At 48.0% G+C, this 19890-nt stretch overlaps 2 protein-coding genes across 2 annotated transcripts in view; one reads left to right on the forward strand and one right to left on the reverse strand.

Annotated features, from left to right (window-relative positions):
• LOC139379263 (zinc finger CW-type PWWP domain protein 1-like) overlaps window positions 1-10549 on the forward strand; it is a 36879-nt gene extending 26330 nt beyond the window's left edge. Inside the window, exons 11-15 of the mRNA XM_071122062.1 lie at window positions 8880-8955; window positions 9151-9212; window positions 9317-9368; window positions 9679-9828; window positions 9921-10549. Coding sequence (XP_070978163.1) covers window positions 8880-8955; window positions 9151-9212; window positions 9317-9368; window positions 9679-9828; window positions 9921-10549 — 969 coding nt within the window. The remainder of the gene's footprint in view (window positions 1-8879; window positions 8956-9150; window positions 9213-9316; window positions 9369-9678; window positions 9829-9920) is intronic.
• The window catches only part of LOC139379146 (high mobility group protein B2-like), a 371903-nt gene that overhangs the window by 163807 nt on the left and 188206 nt on the right, over window positions 1-19890 (reverse strand). The gene's annotated exons all lie outside the window — the stretch shown is intronic.

A 19890-nucleotide genomic window follows, 5' to 3' on the forward strand; every position in this document is an offset into this window, starting at 1 on the left:
GTACTATTTAATGGAGCTGCCAGTTGAGGACTTGTGAGGCGTCTGTATTTCTGATCAATTTGATGTTATTTTAATGGACAAAAAATGTGCTTTTCTTTCAAGAACAAGGACATTTCTAAGTGACCCAAACTTTTGAATGGTAGTGTATATATTTTATCTATCTATCTATCTATCTATCTATCTATCTATCTATCTATCTATCTATCTATCTATCTATCTATCTATCTATCTATCTATCTATCTATCTATCTACAAGTCAAATGTCTGCCCTGCTAGAGCTGCCCATGTCAACTGTAAATGCTGTTATTGTGAAGTTGAAACATCTAGGAGCAACAACGGCTCAGCCGCGACATGGTAGGCCACACAAGCTTACAGAACAGGACCGCAGAGGGCTGAAGCGCTTAGAGCGTAAAAATTGTCTGTCCTCGGTTGCAACATTCACTACTGTATTCCAAACTGCCTCAGGAAGCAACGTCAGCACAATAACTGTTTGTCGGGAACTTCATGAAATGGTTTTTCATGGCCGAGCAGTCGCGCACACAAGCCTTAGATCACCAAACCTAATTGCCAAGCGCCGTCTGGAGTGGTGTAAAGCTCACCACCATTGGACTGGAGCAGTGGAAATGTGTTCTTTAGAGTCATGATTCACGCTTCACCACCTGGCAGTCCGACATACTAAACTGGGTTTGGTGGATGCCAGGAGAACGCAACCTGCCCCATTTGCATAGTGCCAACTGTAAAGTTTGGTGGAGGAGGAATTATGGTCTGGGGATGTTTTTCATGTTTTGGGCCCCTTAGTCCCAGTGAATGGAAATCTTAACGCTACAACATACAATGACATTCTAGACGATTATGTGCTTCCAACTTTGTGGCAACAGTTTGGGGAAGGCCCTTTCCTGTTTCAACATGACAGTGCCCCCGTGCACAAAGTGAGGTCCATACAGAAATGGTTTGTGGAGATCGGTGTGGAAGAACTTGACTGGCCTGCATAGAGTCCTGACCTCAACCCCATCGAACACTTTTGGGATGAATTGGAACGCCAGGCCTAATCACACAACATCAGTGCCCGTCCTCACTAATGCTCTTGTGGCTGAATGGAAGCAAGTCCCCAGAGCAATGTTCCAACATCTAGTGGAAAGCCTTCCCAGAAGAGTGGAGGCTGTTATAGCAGCAATGTTCCTACATCTAGTGGAAAGCCTTCCCAGAAGAGTGGAGGCTGTTATAGCAGCAATGTTCCAACATCTAGTGGAAAGCCTTCCCAGAAGAGTGGAGGCTGTTATAGCATGATTTTGGAATGAGATGTTTGATAAGCACGTGTCCAGATACTTATGGCTATGTAGTGTATCTATATATCTATTTAAAGGTAACTGCCAAAATAAAGGAAACACTTGAGTAAACGAGGCATACAAAGTATATTGAAACCAGGTGCTTCCAGATGTGGTTCCTGAGTTAATTAAGCAATGAACATCCCATCTATAAAAATGGCCAGTTGTCCATTATTTTGGCTACCATGTTTAGAATGAGATCACAGTGAATTTGAAAGTGGGTTCTCAAAGGAGTATAGGGGGTTTAAAGGGTGTCTCAACAGAGTATAGGGGGTTTAAAGGGTGTCTCAACAGAGTATAGGGGGTTTAAAGGGTGTCTCAACAGAGTATAGGGGGTTTAAAGGGTGTCTCAACAGAGTATAGGGGGTTTAAAGGGTGTCTCAACAGAGTATAGGGGGTTTAAAGGGTGTCTCAACAGAGTATAGGGGGTTTAAAGGGTGTCTCAACAGAGTATAGGGGGTTTAAAGGGTGTCTCAACGGAGTATAGGGGGTTTAAAGGGTGTCTCAACGGAGTATAGGGGGTTTAAAGGGTGTCTCAACAGAGTATAGGGGGTTTAAAGGGTGTCTCAACAGAGTATAGGGGGTTTAAAGGGTGTCTCAACGGAGTATAGGGGGTTTAAAGGGTGTCTCAACAGAGTATAGGGGGTTTAAAGGGTGTCTCAACAGAGTATAGGGGGTTTAAAGGGTGTCTCAACGGAGTATAGGGAGGTTTAAAGGGTGTCTCAACGGAGTATAGGAGGTTTAAAGGGTGTCTCAAAGGAGTATAGGGGGTTTAAAGGGTGTCTCAACGGAGTATAGGGGGTTTAAAGGGTGTCTCAACGGAGTATAGGGGGTTTATCGGAGATTCGGAACGGTGCCTGAGAAAGCGTTTTCCATCAACAAAACACCAAATGATGCAATTTCTCATAGATGAATGATGTCACATCCCTCCAATAGATTTCCAGACACTTATAGAATCTATGCCGAGGCTCATTTAAGCTGTTCTGGTTGGTGGCCCAACGCCCTATTAAAACACTTTATGTTGGTGTTACCTGTATCTATCTATTCCATCCATATATCCCTCTATCCATCCATCCAGGGTTTGTGCTTTCCGTAGCCTAACCTTTTTACATTTGACCTTCAATGGGATGACGTCAGAGTTAACGTCCCAAAGATGGCATTCAGAGTTTTACATCCATTCAGTCATTAGTCTCTATTGTTCTGTCAGTCAGATTTCTAGTTGGTTGTTACAAGTCCCTGTCACCAGGGGGAGATATTCAACCTGACAACACACACACAGGCCATCTCCCCTCACACATACACAACACACACGTCACATATACAGAACACACACACGTCACATATTCTGTCCTCAATCTCTTGGCCAGTCTGTCTGGAGCTGAAGCCGACTCAGTGTGAGGGTATTATGTTTCTGTCCTCAGTCTCTTGGCCAGTCTGTCTGGAGCTGAAGCCGACTCAGTGTGAGGGTATTATGTTTCTGTCCTCAGTCTCTTGGCCAGTCTGTCTGGAGCTGAAGCTGACTCAGTGGAAAGTGATATGTGCTGCACACACAGTTTTGTATTGCTATCCTTGTGGGGACCAAATAATTGATTTCCATGCAAAACTCTATTGTTCCTAACCATAACCCTAAACTTCACCCTAAACCTTAACTTAAAACCCCTAATCCTAAAACTCTACCTATCCCCTACTCCTAACCCTAACCTTAACCCTACCTATCCCCTACTCCTAACCCTAACCTTAATTCTAACCCTAACCCTAAAAAACCCTAATCCTAAAACTCTATCTATCCCCTACTCCTAACCCTAACCTTAACCCTACCTATCCCCTACTCCTAACCCTAACCTTAATTCTAACCCTAACCCTAAAAAACCCTAATCCTAAAACTCTATCTATCCCCTACTCCTAACCCTAACCTTAACCCTACCTATCCCCTACTCCTAACCCTAACCTTAATTCTAACCCTAACCCTTAAAATCCCTAATCCTAAAACTATACCTATCCCCTACTCCTAACCCTAACCTTAATTCTAACCCTAACCCTTAAAACCCCTAATCCTAAAATAGAATCTTTCCTTTTGGGGACCGGCAAAATGTCCCCACTTGTCCGAATGTTTCTTGTTTTGCTATCCTTGTGAGGACCTCTGGTATCCACAAAAATAGTAAATCAAAAACACAGACACACACTGTCTCAGCCACATTCTCACATACAGTGCTTTCGGAAAGGTGTTCAGAGCCCTTGACCTTTTCCACATGTTGTTACGTTACAGCCTTATTCTAAAATGGATTAAATAGTTGTTCTTTTCCCCCCATCAATCTAAACACAATACCCCATTATGTCAAAGCAAAAACAGGATTTTAGAGATTTTTGCAAATGTATAAAAACTAAAGGAAATATCACATTTACAAACAGTACCAGTCAAAAGTTTGGAAACACCTACTCAACTCAATTCAGGGTTTTTCTTTATTTGTACTATTTTCTACATTGTAGAATAATATTGACGACATCATAACTATTAAATAACACATGGAATCATGTAGTAACCAAAAAAGTATTAACCAAATGAAAATATGTTTTATATTTGAGATTCTTCAAAGTAGACACCCTTTGCCTTGATGAGAGCTTTGCACTCTTGGTATTCTCTCAACCAGCTTCATGAGGTCACCTGGAATGCATTTCAATTAACAGGTGTTTCTTGTTAATTTGTGGAATTTCTTTCCTTAATGCGTTTGACGCAATCAGTTGTCTTGTGACAAGGTAGGGGTGGTATACAGAAGATAGCCCTATTTGGTAAAATACCAAGTCCATATTATGGTAAGAACTACTCAAATAAGCAAAGAGAAACGACAGTCCATTATGACTTTAAAACATGAAGGTCAGTCAATCCGGAAAATGTCAAGAACTTTGACAGTTTCTTCAAGTGCAGTCGCAAAAACCATCAAGCACTATGATAAAACTGGCTCTCATGAGGCGCCACAGGAAAGGAAGACCCAGCGTTACCTCTCCTGCAGAGGATAAGTTCATTAGAGTTAACAGCAACTCAGATTGCAGCCAAAATAAATAATTCACAGAGTTCAAGTAACAGACATCTCAACATCAACTGTTCAGAGGAGACTGCGTGAATCAGGACTTCATGGTCGAATTGCTGCAAAGAAACCACTACTAAAGGATATCAATAAGAAGAAGAGACTTGTTTGGGCCAAGAAACACGAGCAATGGACATTAGACCAGTGGAAATCTGTCCTTTGGTCCGAATTTGAGATTTTTGGTTCCAAGCGCCATGTTTTTGTGAACAGATGATCTCCGCATGTGTGGTTCCCACCGTGAAGCATGGAGGAGGAGGTGATGTTGTGTTTTTTTTTGGGGGTGAATCACTTTGTGATTTATTTAGAATTCAAGGCTCACTTAACCAACATGGCTGCCACAACATTCTGCAGCGATACGCCATCCCATCTGTTTTGTGCTTAGTGAGACTATCATTTGTTTTTCAACAGGACAATGACCCAAAACACACCTCTAGGCTGTGTAAGGGCTATTTGACCAAGAAGGAGAGTGATGGGGGGCTGCATCAGATGACCTGGCCTCCACAATCACCAGACCTCAACCCAATTGAGATGGTTTGGGATGAGTTGGAACGCAGAGTGAAGGAAAAGCAGCCAACAAGTGCTCAGCATATGTGGGAACTCCTTCAAGGCTGTTTGAAAAGCATTCCTCATGAAGCTGGTTGCGAGAATGCCAAGAGTGTGAAAAGCTGTCATCAAGGCAAAGGGTGGCTACTTTGAAGAATCTCAAATACAAAATCTATTTTGATTTGTTTAACACTTTTTTGGTTACTACATGATTCCATATATGTTATTTCATTGTTTTCATGTCTTCACTATTATTCTACAATGTAGAAAATAGTACAAATAAAGAAAAGCCCTGGAATGAGTAGGTGTGTCCTAACTTTTGACTGGTAAGTATTCAGACCCAGCAAATGCAGCCTCAAGTCTTTTTTAGATATGCTTGGCACACCTGTATTTGTTGAGTTTCTCTCATTCTTCTCTGCAGATCCTCTCCTCTTCAGGCCAAAGAGTTCAATCTTTGTTTCATCAGACCAGAGAATCTTGTTTCTCATGGTCTGAGAGTCCTTTAGGTGCCTTTTATCAAACTCCCAAACGGGCTGTCATGTGCCTTTTACTGAGGAGTTGCTTCCGGCTGGCCACTCCACCATAAAGGCCTGATTGGTGGAGTGCTGCAGAGATGGTTGTCCTTCTGGAAGGTTCTCCCATCTCCACAGAGGAACTCTGAAGCTTTGTCAGAGTGACCATCAGATTCTTGGTCACCTTCCTGAACAAGGCCCTTCTCCCCTGATTGCTCAGTTTGGCCGGGAGGCCCGCTCTAAGACAAATTTTTGTGGTTCCAAACTTCTTCCATTTACAAATGATGGAGGTCACTGTGTTCTCGGGGACCTTCAATGATGGAGGCCACTGTGTTCTCGGGGACCTTCAATGATGGAGGCCACTGTGTTCTTGGGGACCTTCAATGATGGAGGCCACTGTGTTCTTGGGGACCTTCAATGATGGAGGCCACTGTGTTCTTGGGGACCTTCAATGATGGAGGCCACTGTGTTCTTGGGGACCTTCAATGATGGAGGCCACTGTGTTCTCGGGGACCTTCAATGATGGAGGCCACTGTGTTCTCGGGGACCTTCAATGGAGGAGGCCACTGTGTTCTTGGGGACCTTCAATGATGGAGGCCACTGTGTTCTCGGGGACCTTCAATGATGGAGGCCACTGTGTTCTCGGGGACCTTCAATGATGGAGGCCACTGTGTTCTTGGGGACCTTCAATGATGGAGGCCACTGTGTTCTTGGGGACCTTCAATGATGGAGGCCACTGTGTTCTTGGGGACCTTCAATGATGGAGGCCACTGTGTTCTTGGGGACCTTCAATGATGGAGGCCACTGTGTTCTCGGGGACCTTCAATGATGGAGGCCACTGTGTTCTTGGGGACCTTCAATGATGGAGGTCACTGTGTTCTCGGGGACCTTCAATGATGGAGGCCACTGTGTTCTCGGGGACCTTCAATGATGGAGGCCACTGTGTTCTTGGGGACCTTCAATGATGGAGGCCACTGTGTTCTTGGGGACCTTCAATGATGGAGGTCACTGTGTTCTTGGGGACCTTCAATGATGGAGGTCACTGTGTTCTCGGGGACCTTCAATGATGGAGGCCACTGTGTTCTTGGGGACCTTCAATGATGGAGGTCACTGTGTTCTTGGGGACCTTCAATGATGGAGGTCACTGTGTTCTTGGGGACCTTCAATGATGGAGGTCACTGTGTTCTCGGGGACCTTCAATGATGGAGGTCACTGTGTTCTCGGGGACCTTCAATGATGGAGGCCACTGTGTTCTTGGGGACCTTCAATGATGGAGGCCACTGTGTTCTTGGGGACCTTCAATGATGGAGGCCACTGTGTTCTTGGGGACCTTCAATGATGGAGGCCACTGTGTTCTTGGGGACCTTCAATGATGGAGGCCACTGTGTTCTCGGGGACCTTCAATGATGGAGGCCACTGTGTTCTTGGGGACCTTCAATGATGGAGGTCACTGTGTTCTCTGGGACCTTCAATGATGGAGGCCACTGTGTTCTCGGGGACCTTCAATGATGGAGGCCACTGTGTTCTTGGGGACCTTCAATGATGGAAGCCACTGTGTTCTTGGGGACCTTCAATGATGGAGGTCACTGTGTTCTTGGGGACCTTCAATGATGGAGGTCACTGTGTTCTCGGGGACCTTCAATGATGGAGGCCACTGTGTTCTTGGGGACCTTCAATGATGGAGGTCACTGTGTTCTTGGGGACCTTCAATGATGGAGGTCACTGTGTTCTTGGGGACCTTCAATGATGGAGGTCACTGTGTTCTTGGGGACCTTCAATGATGGAGGTCACTGTGTTCTCGGGGACCTTCAATGATGGAGGCCACTGTGTTCTTGGGGACCTTCAATGATGGAGGCCACTGTGTTCTTGGGGACCTTCAATGATGGAGGTCACTGTGTTCTTGGGGACCTTCAATGATGGAGGTCACTGTGTTCTCGGGGACCTTCAATGATGGAGGCCACTGTGTTCTTGGGGACCTTCAATGATGGAGGTCACTGTGTTCTTGGGGACCTTCAATGATGGAGGCCACTGTGTTCTTGGGGACCTTCAATGATGGAGGCCACTGTGTTCTTGGGGACCTTCAATGATGGAGGTCACTGTGTTCTTGGGGACCTTCAATGATGGAGGCCACTGTGTTCTTGGGGACCTTCAATGCTGCAGATATTTTTTGGTCCCCTTCCCCAGATCTGTGTCTCAACACAATTCTGTCTCGGAGCTCTACGGACAATTCCTTCGACCTCATGTCTTGGTTTTTGCTCTGACATGCACTGTCAACTGTGGGACCTTATATAGACAGGTGTGTGCCTTTCCAAATCATGTCCAATCAATTGAATTGACCACAAGTGAACTCCAATCAAGTTGTAGAAACATCTCTAGGATGATCAATGGAAACAGGATGCACCTGAGCTCAATTTAGAGTCTCATAGCAAAGGGTCTGAATACTGTTTTTTAAAACTTTTCATACATTTGCAAAAATTTCTAAAAACCTGTTTTTGCTTTGTCATTATGGGACATTGTGTGTAGATTGATGATGGAAAATGTTTTATTTAATAAATTTTAGAGTAAGGCTGTAACGTAACAAAATGTGGAAACGAGGAAGGAGTCTGAATACTTTCCGAAGGCACTGTATCCACTTCACTTTGTTTGTGTGTGTTGCTTAATTAACATATTCCCTTCCTTCTCTCTACTCTCTCTCTCTCTCTCTGTCTCTCTGTCTCTCTCTGTCTCTCTCTCTACTCTCTCTGTCTCTCTGTCTCTCTCTCTCTATGTCTCTCTCTACTCTCTGTCTCTCTCTCTCTCTCTCTGTCTCTCTCTCTCTGTCTCTCTCTACTCTCTCTCTCTGTCTCTCTCTCTCTCTCGCTGTCTCTCTCTCTCTCTCTCTCTCTGTCTCTCTGTCTCTCTCTACTCTCTCTCTCTCTCTCTGTGTCTCTGTCTATCTCTACTATCTCTCTACTCTGTCTCTCTGTCTCTCTCTCTGTTTCTCTGTCTCTCTGTCTCTCTACTCTCTCTCTCTCTCTCTGTCTCTCTCTCTGTCTATCTCTACTCTGTCTCTCTGTCTCTCTCTCTGTTTCTCTGTCTCTCTCTGTCTATCTCTACTCTGTCTCTCTGTCTCTCTCTCTCTCTCTCTGTCTCTCTCTGTCTATCTCTACTCTGTCTCTCTGTCTCTCTCTCTGTTTCTCTGTCTCTCTGTCTCTCTCTACTCTCTCTACTCTCTCTGTCTCTCTCTCTCTCTACTCCCTCTCTCTACTCTCTCTACTCTCTATCTCTACTCTCTCTCTCTCTCTCTGTCTCTCTCTCTACTCTCTCTGTCTCTCTCTACTCTCTCTTTCTCTCTCTACTCTCTCTGTCTCTCTCTACTCTCTACTCTCTCTCTCTCTCTCTCTCTCTCTCTCTCTCTGTCTCTCTCTCTCTCTCAGAGGAGGTTGTCTAGGTTTGGGTTCTGGACTCAACAAACATCAGACAGAGAGAGCTCAGAGGACAGCGACATTGCTGGTACACACAATACTTCACAAATACTATACACACACACACTGCACCTGAAGTTACTACAGGCTCCTTTAAAAGGTTCCAAGAATGCCTTGTAGCTATAGCTGGGGTCTGTTTTAAAAGACTATAGGCGATAAGTGACTTCTAAATTAAATGTGTTCATTCATGAGGAGCTGCAACTCTTGTTGTTGTGGGATATAGAGGTGATGGAGATGCTTCTGGACAATGAAAAGAGCAGGAGGTCAGCATACGTCAGAAACAAGGTAAGCATGTCACATCTCCTGTGTCTTCCACACACTCTCTCTCTCTCTCTCTCTGAGCTGGTTTGACTAAATCCAAGTGTATAATTAATGTGTGTGTTCCTCAGAAGTCAGCTGTGGTGAATGCTGCTAAGAGACAGAGTGAAAGAGAGCAGTGTGGTGAGTGTGCAGGGTTTACTTCCACCCTAACACTAAAACAGAACACTGAGTCGGTCTGATGATGTCATCATGGTTCTCACCATCAGAGCCCAGAAAGAAAACCATGAAACAAGGAGGAAAGAGAGAATGGAGGAGAGAAGACGAGACTGAAGGGAGGAGGGAAGGAGAGCAGCTTGGAATAAAAAGACCAGGTGAGAAGGAGGAGGGAGCGTTCAATAGACTAAAGCCTGTAAAGAATACGAAGTCAGGTGTGTGTCTCTCTCCCTCTTCTCTCTTTCTCAACTCTAAACTAATCAAGTCTCTCTCACAGAGCCAATTGGAGGGGACCTGAACGAGGGAGGAAAGGGAGTGAAAGAGAGAGCTGGAGAGAAGAAAAAAGGAGAGGAGGAAGGTAAGAAGAGAGTGATGACTCCCTGGCTCTCCAAACTAAAGAAAGGCAGCACGACCACGGCCAGACCAGGTGACTTCTACTTCTACAGTACTGACCACGTTAGTTACCTAGCAACAACCTGTAGCTGTCTGAACTGACCTCTAACCTCTGATCCCCCGTAGCCTCTCCACCCAGCAAAGACCAGACTGTACTAGGGAGAGAGAGAGAGGAGAAGAGAGAAGGAGTGGAGGAGAAGAGAGAGGGAGACGGAGTAGAGGAGGAAAGAGCGAAAGAGACCAGTAAAGGAGAAGAAAGGAAGGAACTGAGAGAGGAGAGAAGCCTGGAAGAGGAAGAGAAGGAGGAGGAAGAGGGACATGAGTCTGATATATCTGTTGAGGAGGAGGCAGTGAAGGAGGAGGAAGAGGGACATGAGTCTGATATATCTGTTGAGGAGGAGGCAGTGAAGGAGGAGGAAGAGGGACATGAGTCTGATATATCTGTTGAGGGGGAGGCAGTGAAGGAGGAGGAAGAGGGACATGAGTCTGATATATCTGTTGAGGAGGGGGCAGTGAAAGAGGAAGGGAGAGAAACAGGAGAGGGAGGAGAGGAACAACAGATCAAGGAAAAGGAGGGGAAGGAGTTTGTACAATCTGTGTTTGTAGGGGAGGGGGATGAGGGAGGAGAGGATGATTTCCTAGATGAAGACATGGAGATTCTGGGCTGCAGAGAGGAAGTGATGAAGAGACTAGCTCAGGAACCCATTCAGGAAGAGGAGGATGACTTCTCTATCATGCTGTTTGAGGAGGAGTAGAGAGAGGGAGGGAAGAGGGGAGTAGGTAACAGTCTATCTCCTACTGTTCGGGTCAGGAACCGTTTCTGTTTTCTATTGTTGATGTAAATAGTTGAGTTCGGGTATGTAAGTTATGAGTTGGGTTACATTATTTAATCAGTTGTATAATATAATAAACATTGAATTATTAGTTTCTAACTTGTGAGTTTGTCTGGTTGTAAATGGTGGAGATGGCAGCAGCATTGAACCAGTGTGTGTGTAAAAAAAAAACCTTTGTTTTGGAGTTTCAGAGTTGTTTGTTTCCTGCTAGCTGCTGTTTTTACAGGATACTCTGTCTCTCTCTCTCTCTGTCTCTCTCTCTCTGTGTCTCTCTGCCTCTCTCTCTCTCTGTCTCAATTCAATTCAATTCAAGGGCTTTATTGGCATGGGAAACATGTGTTAACATTGCCAAAGCAAGTGAGGTAGACAACATACAAAGTGAATATATAAAGTGAAAAACAACAAAAATTAACAGTAAACATTACACATACAGAGGTTTCAAAACAGTAAAGACATTACAAATGTCATATTATATATATATATACAGTGTTTTAACAATGTACAAATGGTCTCTCTCTCTGTGTCTCTCTCTCTCTCTGTCTCTCTCTCTGTCTCTCTCTCTCTGTCTCTCTCTCTCTGTCTCTCTCTGTCTCTCTCTCTGTCTCTGTCTCTCTCTCTGTTTCTGTCTCTCTCTGTTTCTCTGTCTCTCTCTGTTTCTCTCTCTCTGTTTCTCTCTCTGTTTCTCTCTCTGTATCTCTCTCTGTCTCTCTCTCTGTCTCTCTCTCTGTCTCTCTCTCTCTGTCTCTCTCTCTGTCTCTCTCTCTGTCTCTCTCTCTGTCTCTCTCTCTGTCTCTCTCTTTCTGTCTCTCTCTGCCTCTCTCTCTGTCTCTGTCTCTCTCTCTGTTTCTGTCTCTCTCTGTTTCTCTGTCTCTATCTGTTTCTCTCTCTCTGTTTCTCTCTCTGTTTCTCTCTCTGTCTCTCTCGCTCTCTTTCTCTGTCTATCTCTCTCTCTCTCTCTTCAATGTAACAATACATTAAAGCAATAGTAGTAGATCAATGTCAACATGACTGAGAAGACACATGTCCTGGTAGTAGACCAGTGTCAGCATGACTGAGATGACACATGACCTGGTAGTGGACCAGTGCCAACATGACTGAGAAGACACATGACCTGGTAGTAGACCAGTGTCAACATGACTGAGAAGACACATGACCTGGTAGTAGACCAGTGTCAGCATGACTGAGAAGACACATGACCTGGTAGTAGACCAGTGTCAGCATGACTGAGAAGACACATGACCTGGTAGTAGACCAGTGTCAACATGACTGAGAAGACACATGACCTGGTAGTAGACCAGTGTCAACATGACTGAGAAGACACATGACCTGGTAGTAGACCAGTGTCAGCATGACTGAGAAGACACATGACCTGGTAGTAGACCAGTGTCAGCATGACTGAGAAGACACATGACCTGGTAGTAGACCAGTGTCAGCATGACTGAGAAGACACATGACCTGGTAGTAGACCAGTGTCAACATGACTGAGAAGACACATGACCTGGTATGAAAGACAAAACAAAACCAGATAGGAAATATTGTTGAAGTTACATTTCACGTTTCACTGACTGTCCCCCAGGTTGTGGCAGAAGCACATTTCACGTTTCACTGACTGTCCCCCAGGTTGTGGCAGAAGCACATTTCACGTTTCACTGACTGTCCCCCAGGTTGTGGCAGAAGCACATTTCACGTTTCACTGACTGTCCCCCAGGTTGTGGCAGAAGCACATTTCACGTTTCACTGACTGTCCCCCAGGTTGTGGCAGAAGCACATTTCACGTTTCACTGACTGACCCCCAGGTTGTGGCAGGAGCACATTTCACGTTTCACTGACTGTCCCCCAGGTTGTGGCAGGAGCACATTTCACGTTTCACTGACTGTCCCCCAGGTTGTGGCAGAAGCACATTTCACGTTTCACTGACTGTCCCCCAGGTTGTGGCAGGAGCACATTTTGACTTTTCACTGACTGTCCCCCAGGTTGTGGCAGAAGCACATTTCACGTTTCACTGACTGACCCCCAGGTTGTGGCAGGAGCACATTTCACGTTTCACTGACTGTCCCCCAGGTTGTGGCAGAAGCACATTTCACGTTTCACTGACTGACCCCCAGGTTGTGGCAGGAGCACATTTCACGTTTCACTGACTGTCCCCCAGGTTGTGGAAGGAGCACATTTTGACTTTTCACTGACTGTCCCCCAGGTTGTGGCAGAAGCACATTTCACGTTTCACTGACTGTCCCCCAGGTTGTGGCAGAAGCACATTTCACGTTTCACTGACTGACCCCCAGGTTGTGGCAGGAGCACATTTTGACTTTTCACTGACTGTCCCCCAGGTTGTGGCAGAAGCACATTTCACGTTTCACTGACTGTCCCCCAGGTTGTGGCAGAAGCACATTTCACGTTTCACTGACTGTCCCCCAGGTTGTGGCAGGAGCACATTTCACGTTTCACTGACTGACCCCCAGGTTGTGGCAGGAGCACATTTCACGTTTCACTGACTGTCCCCCAGGTTGTGGAAGGAGCACATTTTGACTTTTCACTGACTGTCCCCCAGGTTGTGGCAGAAGCACATTTCACGTTTCACTGACTGTCCCCCAGGTTGTGGCAGGAGCACATTTCACGTTTCACTGACTGTCCCCCAGGTTGTGGCAGGAGCACATTTCACGTTTCACTGACTGTCCCCCAGGTTGTGGCAGGAGCACATTTCACGTTTCACTGACTGACCCCCAGGTTGTGGCAGGAGCACATTTCACGTTTCACTGACTGTCCCCCAGGTTGTGGCAGGAGCACATTTCACGTTTCACTGACTGTCCCCCAGGTTGTGGCAGAAGCACATTTCACGTTTCACTGACTGTCCCCCAGGTTGTGGCAGGAGCACATTTTGACTTTTCACTGACTGTCCCCCAGGTTGTGGCAGAAGCACATTTCACGTTTCACTGACTGACCCCCAGGTTGTGGCAGGAGCACATTTCACGTTTCACTGACTGTCCCCCAGGTTGTGGCAGAAGCACATTTCACGTTTCACTGACTGACCCCCAGGTTGTGGCAGGAGCACATTTCACGTTTCACTGACTGTCCCCCAGGTTGTGGCAGGAGCACATTTCACGTTTCACTGACTGTCCCCCAGGTTGTGGCAGAAGCACATTTCACGTTTCACTGACTGTCCCCCAGGTTGTGGCAGGAGCACATTTTGACTTTTCACTGACTGTCCCCCAGGTTGTGGCAGAAGCACATTTCACGTTTCACTGACTGACCCCCAGGTTGTGGCAGGAGCACATTTCACGTTTCACTGACTGTCCCCCAGGTTGTGGCAGAAGCACATTTCACGTTTCACTGACTGACCCCCAGGTTGTGGCAGGAGCACATTTCACGTTTCACTGACTGTCCCCCAGGTTGTGGAAGGAGCACATTTTGACTTTTCACTGACTGTCCCCCAGGTTGTGGCAGAAGCACATTTCACGTTTCACTGACTGTCCCCCAGGTTGTGGCAGAAGCACATTTCACGTTTCACTGACTGACCCCCAGGTTGTGGCAGGAGCACATTTTGACTTTTCACTGACTGTCCCCCAGGTTGTGGCAGAAGCACATTTCACGTTTCACTGACTGTCCCCCAGGTTGTGGCAGAAGCACATTTCACGTTTCACTGACTGTCCCCCAGGTTGTGGCAGGAGCACATTTCACGTTTCACTGACTGACCCCCAGGTTGTGGCAGGAGCACATTTCACGTTTCACTGACTGTCCCCCAGGTTGTGGAAGGAGCACATTTTGACTTTTCACTGACTGTCCCCCAGGTTGTGGCAGAAGCACATTTCACGTTTCACTGACTGTCCCCCAGGTTGTGGCAGGAGCACATTTCACGTTTCACTGACTGTCCCCCAGGTTGTGGCAGGAGCACATTTCACGTTTCACTGACTGTCCCCCAGGTTGTGGCAGGAGCACATTTCACGTTTCACTGACTGACCCCCAGGTTGTGGCAGGAGCACATTTCACGTTTCACTGACTGTCCCCCAGGTTGTGGCAGGAGCACATTTCACGTTTCACTGACTGTCCCCCAGGTTGTGGCAGAAGCACATTTCACGTTTCACTGACTGTCCCCCAGGTTGTGGCAGGAGCACATTTTGACTTTTCACTGACTGTCCCCCAGGTTGTGGCAGAAGCACATTTCACGTTTCACTGACTGACCCCCAGGTTGTGGCAGGAGCACATTTCACGTTTCACTGACTGTCCCCCAGGTTGTGGCAGAAGCACATTTCACGTTTCACTGACTGACCCCCAGGTTGTGGCAGGAGCACATTTCACGTTTCACTGACTGTCCCCCAGGTTGTGGAAGGAGCACATTTTGACTTTTCACTGACTGTCCCCCAGGTTGTGGCAGAAGCACATTTCACGTTTCACTGACTGTCCCCCAGGTTGTGGCAGAAGCACATTTCACGTTTCACTGACTGACCCCCAGGTTGTGGCAGGAGCACATTTTGACTTTTCACTGACTGTCCCCCAGGTTGTGGCAGAAGCACATTTCACGTTTCACTGACTGTCCCCCAGGTTGTGGCAGAAGCACATTTCACGTTTCACTGACTGTCCCCCAGGTTGTGGCAGGAGCACATTTCACGTTTCACTGACTGACCCCCAGGTTGTGGCAGGAGCACATTTCACGTTTCACTGACTGTCCCCCAGGTTGTGGAAGGAGCACATTTTGACTTTTCACTGACTGTCCCCCAGGTTGTGGCAGAAGCACATTTCACGTTTCACTGACTGTCCCCCAGGTTGTGGCAGGAGCACATTTCACGTTTCACTGACTGTCCCCCAGGTTGTGGCAGGAGCACATTTCACGTTTCACTGACTGTCCCCCAGGTTGTGGCAGGAGCACATTTCACGTTTCACTGACTGACCCCCAGGTTGTGGCAGGAGCACATTTCACGTTTCACTGACTGTCCCCCAGGTTGTGGAAGGAGCACATTTTGACTTTTCACTGACTGTCCCCCAGGTTGTGGCAGAAGCACATTTCACGTTTCACTGACTGTCCCCCAGGTTGTGGCAGGAGCACATTTCACGTTTCACTGACTGTCCCCCAGGTTGTGGCAGGAGCACATTTCACGTTTCACTGACTGTCCCCCAGGTTGTGGCAGAAGCACATTTCACGTTTCACTGACTGTCCCCCAGGTTGTGGCAGAAGCACATTTCACGTTTCACTGACTGTCCCCCAGGTTGTGGCAGAAGCACATTTCACGTTTCACTGACTGTCCCCCAGGTTGTGGCAGAAGCACATTTCACGTTTCACTGACTGTCCCCCAGGTTGTGGCAGGAGCACATTTCACGTTTCACTGACTGTCCCCCAGGTTGTGGCAGGAGCACATTTCACGTTTCACTGACTGTCCCCCAGGTTGTGGCAGGAGCACATTTCACGTTTCACTGACTGACCCCCAGGTTGTGGCAGGAGCACATTTCACGTTTCACTGACTGTCCCCCAGGTTGTGGAAGGAGCACATTTTGACTTTTCACTGACTGTCCCCCAGGTTGTGGCAGAAGCACATTTCACGTTTCACTGACTGTCCCCCAGGTTGTGGCAGAAGCACATTTCACGTTTCACTGACTGTCCCCCAGGTTGTGGCAGGAGCACATTTCACGTTTCACTGACTGACCCCCAGGTTGTGGCAGGAGCACATTTCACGTTTCACTGACTGTCCCCCAGGTTGTGGAAGGAGCACATTTTGACTTTTCACTGACTGTCCCCCAGGTTGTGGCAGAAGCACATTTCACGTTTCACTGACTGTCCCCCAGGTTGTGGCAGGAGCACATTTCACGTTTCACTGACTGTCCCCCAGGTTGTGGCAGGAGCACATTTCACGTTTCACTGACTGTCCCCCAGGTTGTGGCAGGAGCACATTTCACGTTTCACTGACTGACCCCCAGGTTGTGGCAGGAGCACATTTCACGTTTCACTGACTGTCCCCCAGGTTGTGGAAGGAGCACATTTTGACTTTTCACTGACTGTCCCCCAGGTTGTGGCAGAAGCACATTTCACGTTTCACTGACTGTCCCCCAGGTTGTGGCAGGAGCACATTTCACGTTTCACTGACTGTCCCCCAGGTTGTGGCAGGAGCACATTTCACGTTTCACTGACTGTCCCCCAGGTTGTGGCAGGAGCACATTTCACGTTTCACTGACTGTCCCCCAGGTTGTGGCAGAAGCACATTTCACGTTTCACTGACTGTCCCCCAGGTTGTGGCAGGAGCACATTTCACGTTTCACTGACTGTCCCCCAGGTTGTGGCAGGAGCACATTTCACGTTTCACTGACTGTCCCCCAGGTTGTGGCAGGAGCACATTTCACGTTTCACTGACTGAACCCCAGGTTGTGGCAGGAGCACATTTCACGTTTCACTGACTGTCCCCCAGGTTGTGGAAGGAGCACATTTTGACTTTTCACTGACTGTCCCCCAGGTTGTGGCAGAAGCACATTTCACGTTTCACTGACTGTCCCCCAGGTTGTGGCAGGAGCACATTTCACGTTTCACTGACTGTCCCCCAGGTTGTGGCAGGAGCACATTTCACGTTTCACTGACTGTCCCCCAGGTTGTGGCAGAAGCACATTTCACGTTTCACTGACTGTCCCCCAGGTTGTGGCAGAAGCACATTTCACGTTTCACTGACTGTCCCCCAGGTTGTGGCAGAAGCACATTTCACGTTTCACTGACTGTCCCCCAGGTTGTGGCAGAAGCACATTTCACGTTTCACTGACTGTCCCCCAGGTTGTGGCAGGAGCACATTTCACGTTTCACTGACTGTCCCCCAGGTTGTGGCAGGAGCACATTTCACGTTTCACTGACTGTCCCCCAGGTTGTGGCAGGAGCACATTTCACGTTTCACTGACTGACCCCCAGGTTGTGGCAGGAGCACATTTCACGTTTCACTGACTGTCCCCCAGGTTGTGGAAGGAGCACATTTTGACTTTTCACTGACTGTCCCCCAGGTTGTGGCAGAAGCACATTTCACGTTTCACTGACTGTCCCCCAGGTTGTGGCAGGAGCACATTTCACGTTTCACTGACTGTCCCCCAGGTTGTGGCAGGAGCACATTTCACGTTTCACTGACTGTCCCCCAGGTTGTGGCAGAAGCACATTTCACGTTTCACTGACTGTCCCCCAGGTTGTGGCAGAAGCACATTTCACGTTTCACTGACTGTCCCCCAGGTTGTGGCAGAAGCACATTTCACGTTTCACTGACTGTCCCCCAGGTTGTGGCAGGAGCACATTTCACGTTTCACTGACTGTCCCCCAGGTTGTGGCAGAAGCACATTTCACGTTTCACTGACTGTCCCCCAGGTTGTGGCAGAAGCACATTTCACGTTTCACTGACTGTCCCCCAGGTTGTGGCAGAAGCACATTTCACGTTTCACTGACAGTCCCCCAGGTTGTGGCAGGAGCACATTTCACGTTTCACTGACTGTCCCCCAGGTTGTGGAAGGAGCACATTTTGACTTTTCACTGACTGTCCCCCATGTTGTGGCAGAAGCACATTTCACGTTTCACTGACTGTCCCCCAGGTTGTGGCAGGAGCACATTTCACGTTTCACTGACTGTCCCCCAGGTTGTGGCAGGAGCACATTTCACGTTTCACTGACTGTCCCCCAGGTTGTGGAAGGAGCACATTTTGACTTTTCACTGACTGTCCCCCAGGTTGTGGCAGAAGCACATTTCACGTTTCACTGACTGTCCCCCAGGTTGTGGCAGAAGCACATTTCACGTTTCACTGACTGTCCCCCAGGTTGTGGCAGAAGCACATTTCACGTTTCACTGACTGTCCCCCAGGTTGTGGCAGGAGCACATTTCACGTTTCACTGACTGTCCCCCAGGTTGTGGCAGGAGCACATTTCACGTTTCACTGACTGTCCCCCAGGTTGTGGCAGGAGCACATTTCACGTTTCACTGACTGACCCCCAGGTTGTGGCAGGAGCACATTTCACGTTTCACTGACTGTCCCCCAGGTTGTGGAAGGAGCACATTTTGACTTTTCACTGACTGTCCCCCAGGTTGTGGCAGAAGCACATTTCACGTTTCACTGACTGTCCCCCAGGTTGTGGCAGGAGCACATTTCACGTTTCACTGACTGTCCCCCAGGTTGTGGCAGGAGCACATTTCACGTTTCACTGACTGTCCCCCAGGTTGTGGCAGAAGCACATTTCACGTTTCACTGACTGTCCCCCAGGTTGTGGCAGAAGCACATTTCACGTTTCACTGACTGTCCCCCAGGTTGTGGCAGAAGCACATTTCACGTTTCACTGACTGACCCCCAGGTTGTGGCAGAAGCACATTTCACGTTTCACTGACTGTCCCCCAGGTTGTGGCAGAAGCACATTTCACGTTTCACTGACTGTCCCCCAGGTTGTGGCAGAAGCACATTTCACGTTTCACTGACTGTCCCCCAGGTTGTGGCAGAAGCACATTTCACGTTTCACTGACTGTCCCCCAGGTTGTGGCAGAAGCACATTTCACGTTTCACTGACTGACCCCCAGGTTGTGGCAGAAGCACATTTCACGTTTCACTGACTGTCCCCCAGGTTGTGGCAGGAGCACATTTCACGTTTCACTGACTGTCCCCCAGGTTGTGGCAGAAGCACATTTCACGTTTCACTGACTGTCCCCCAGGTTGTGGCAGGAGCACATTTCACGTTTCACTGACTGTCCCCCAGGTTGTGGCAGAAGCACATTTCACGTTTCACTGACTGTCCCCCAGGTTGTGGCAGGAGCACATTTCACGTTTCACTGACTGTCCCCCAGGTTGTGGCAGAAGCACATTTCACGTTTCACTGACTGTCCCCCAGGTTGTGGCAGGAGCACATTTCACGTTTCACTGACTGTCCCCCAGGTTGTGGCAGAAGCACATTTCACGTTTCACTGACTGTCCCCCAGGTTGTGGCAGAAGCACATTTCACGTTTCACTGACTGACCCCCAGGTTGTGGCAGAAGCACATTTCACGTTTCACTGACTGTCCCCCAGGTTGTGGCAGGAGCACATTTCACGTTTCACTGACTGTCCCCCAGGTTGTGGCAGGAGCACATTTCACGTTTCACTGACTGTCCCCCAGGTTGTGGCAGGAGCACATTTCACGTTTCACTGACTGTCCCCCAGGTTGTGGCAGAAGCACATTTCACGTTTCACTGACTGTCCCCCAGGTTGTGGCAGGAGCACATTTCACGTTTCACTGACTGTCCCCCAGGTTGTGGCAGGAGCACATTTCACGTTTCACTGACTGTCCCCCAGGTTGTGGCA

Source organism: Oncorhynchus clarkii, chromosome 21 (assembly GCF_045791955.1).
Source record: "Oncorhynchus clarkii lewisi isolate Uvic-CL-2024 chromosome 21, UVic_Ocla_1.0, whole genome shotgun sequence".
In the NCBI taxonomy this organism is placed as follows: Eukaryota; Metazoa; Chordata; class Actinopteri; order Salmoniformes; family Salmonidae; genus Oncorhynchus; species Oncorhynchus clarkii.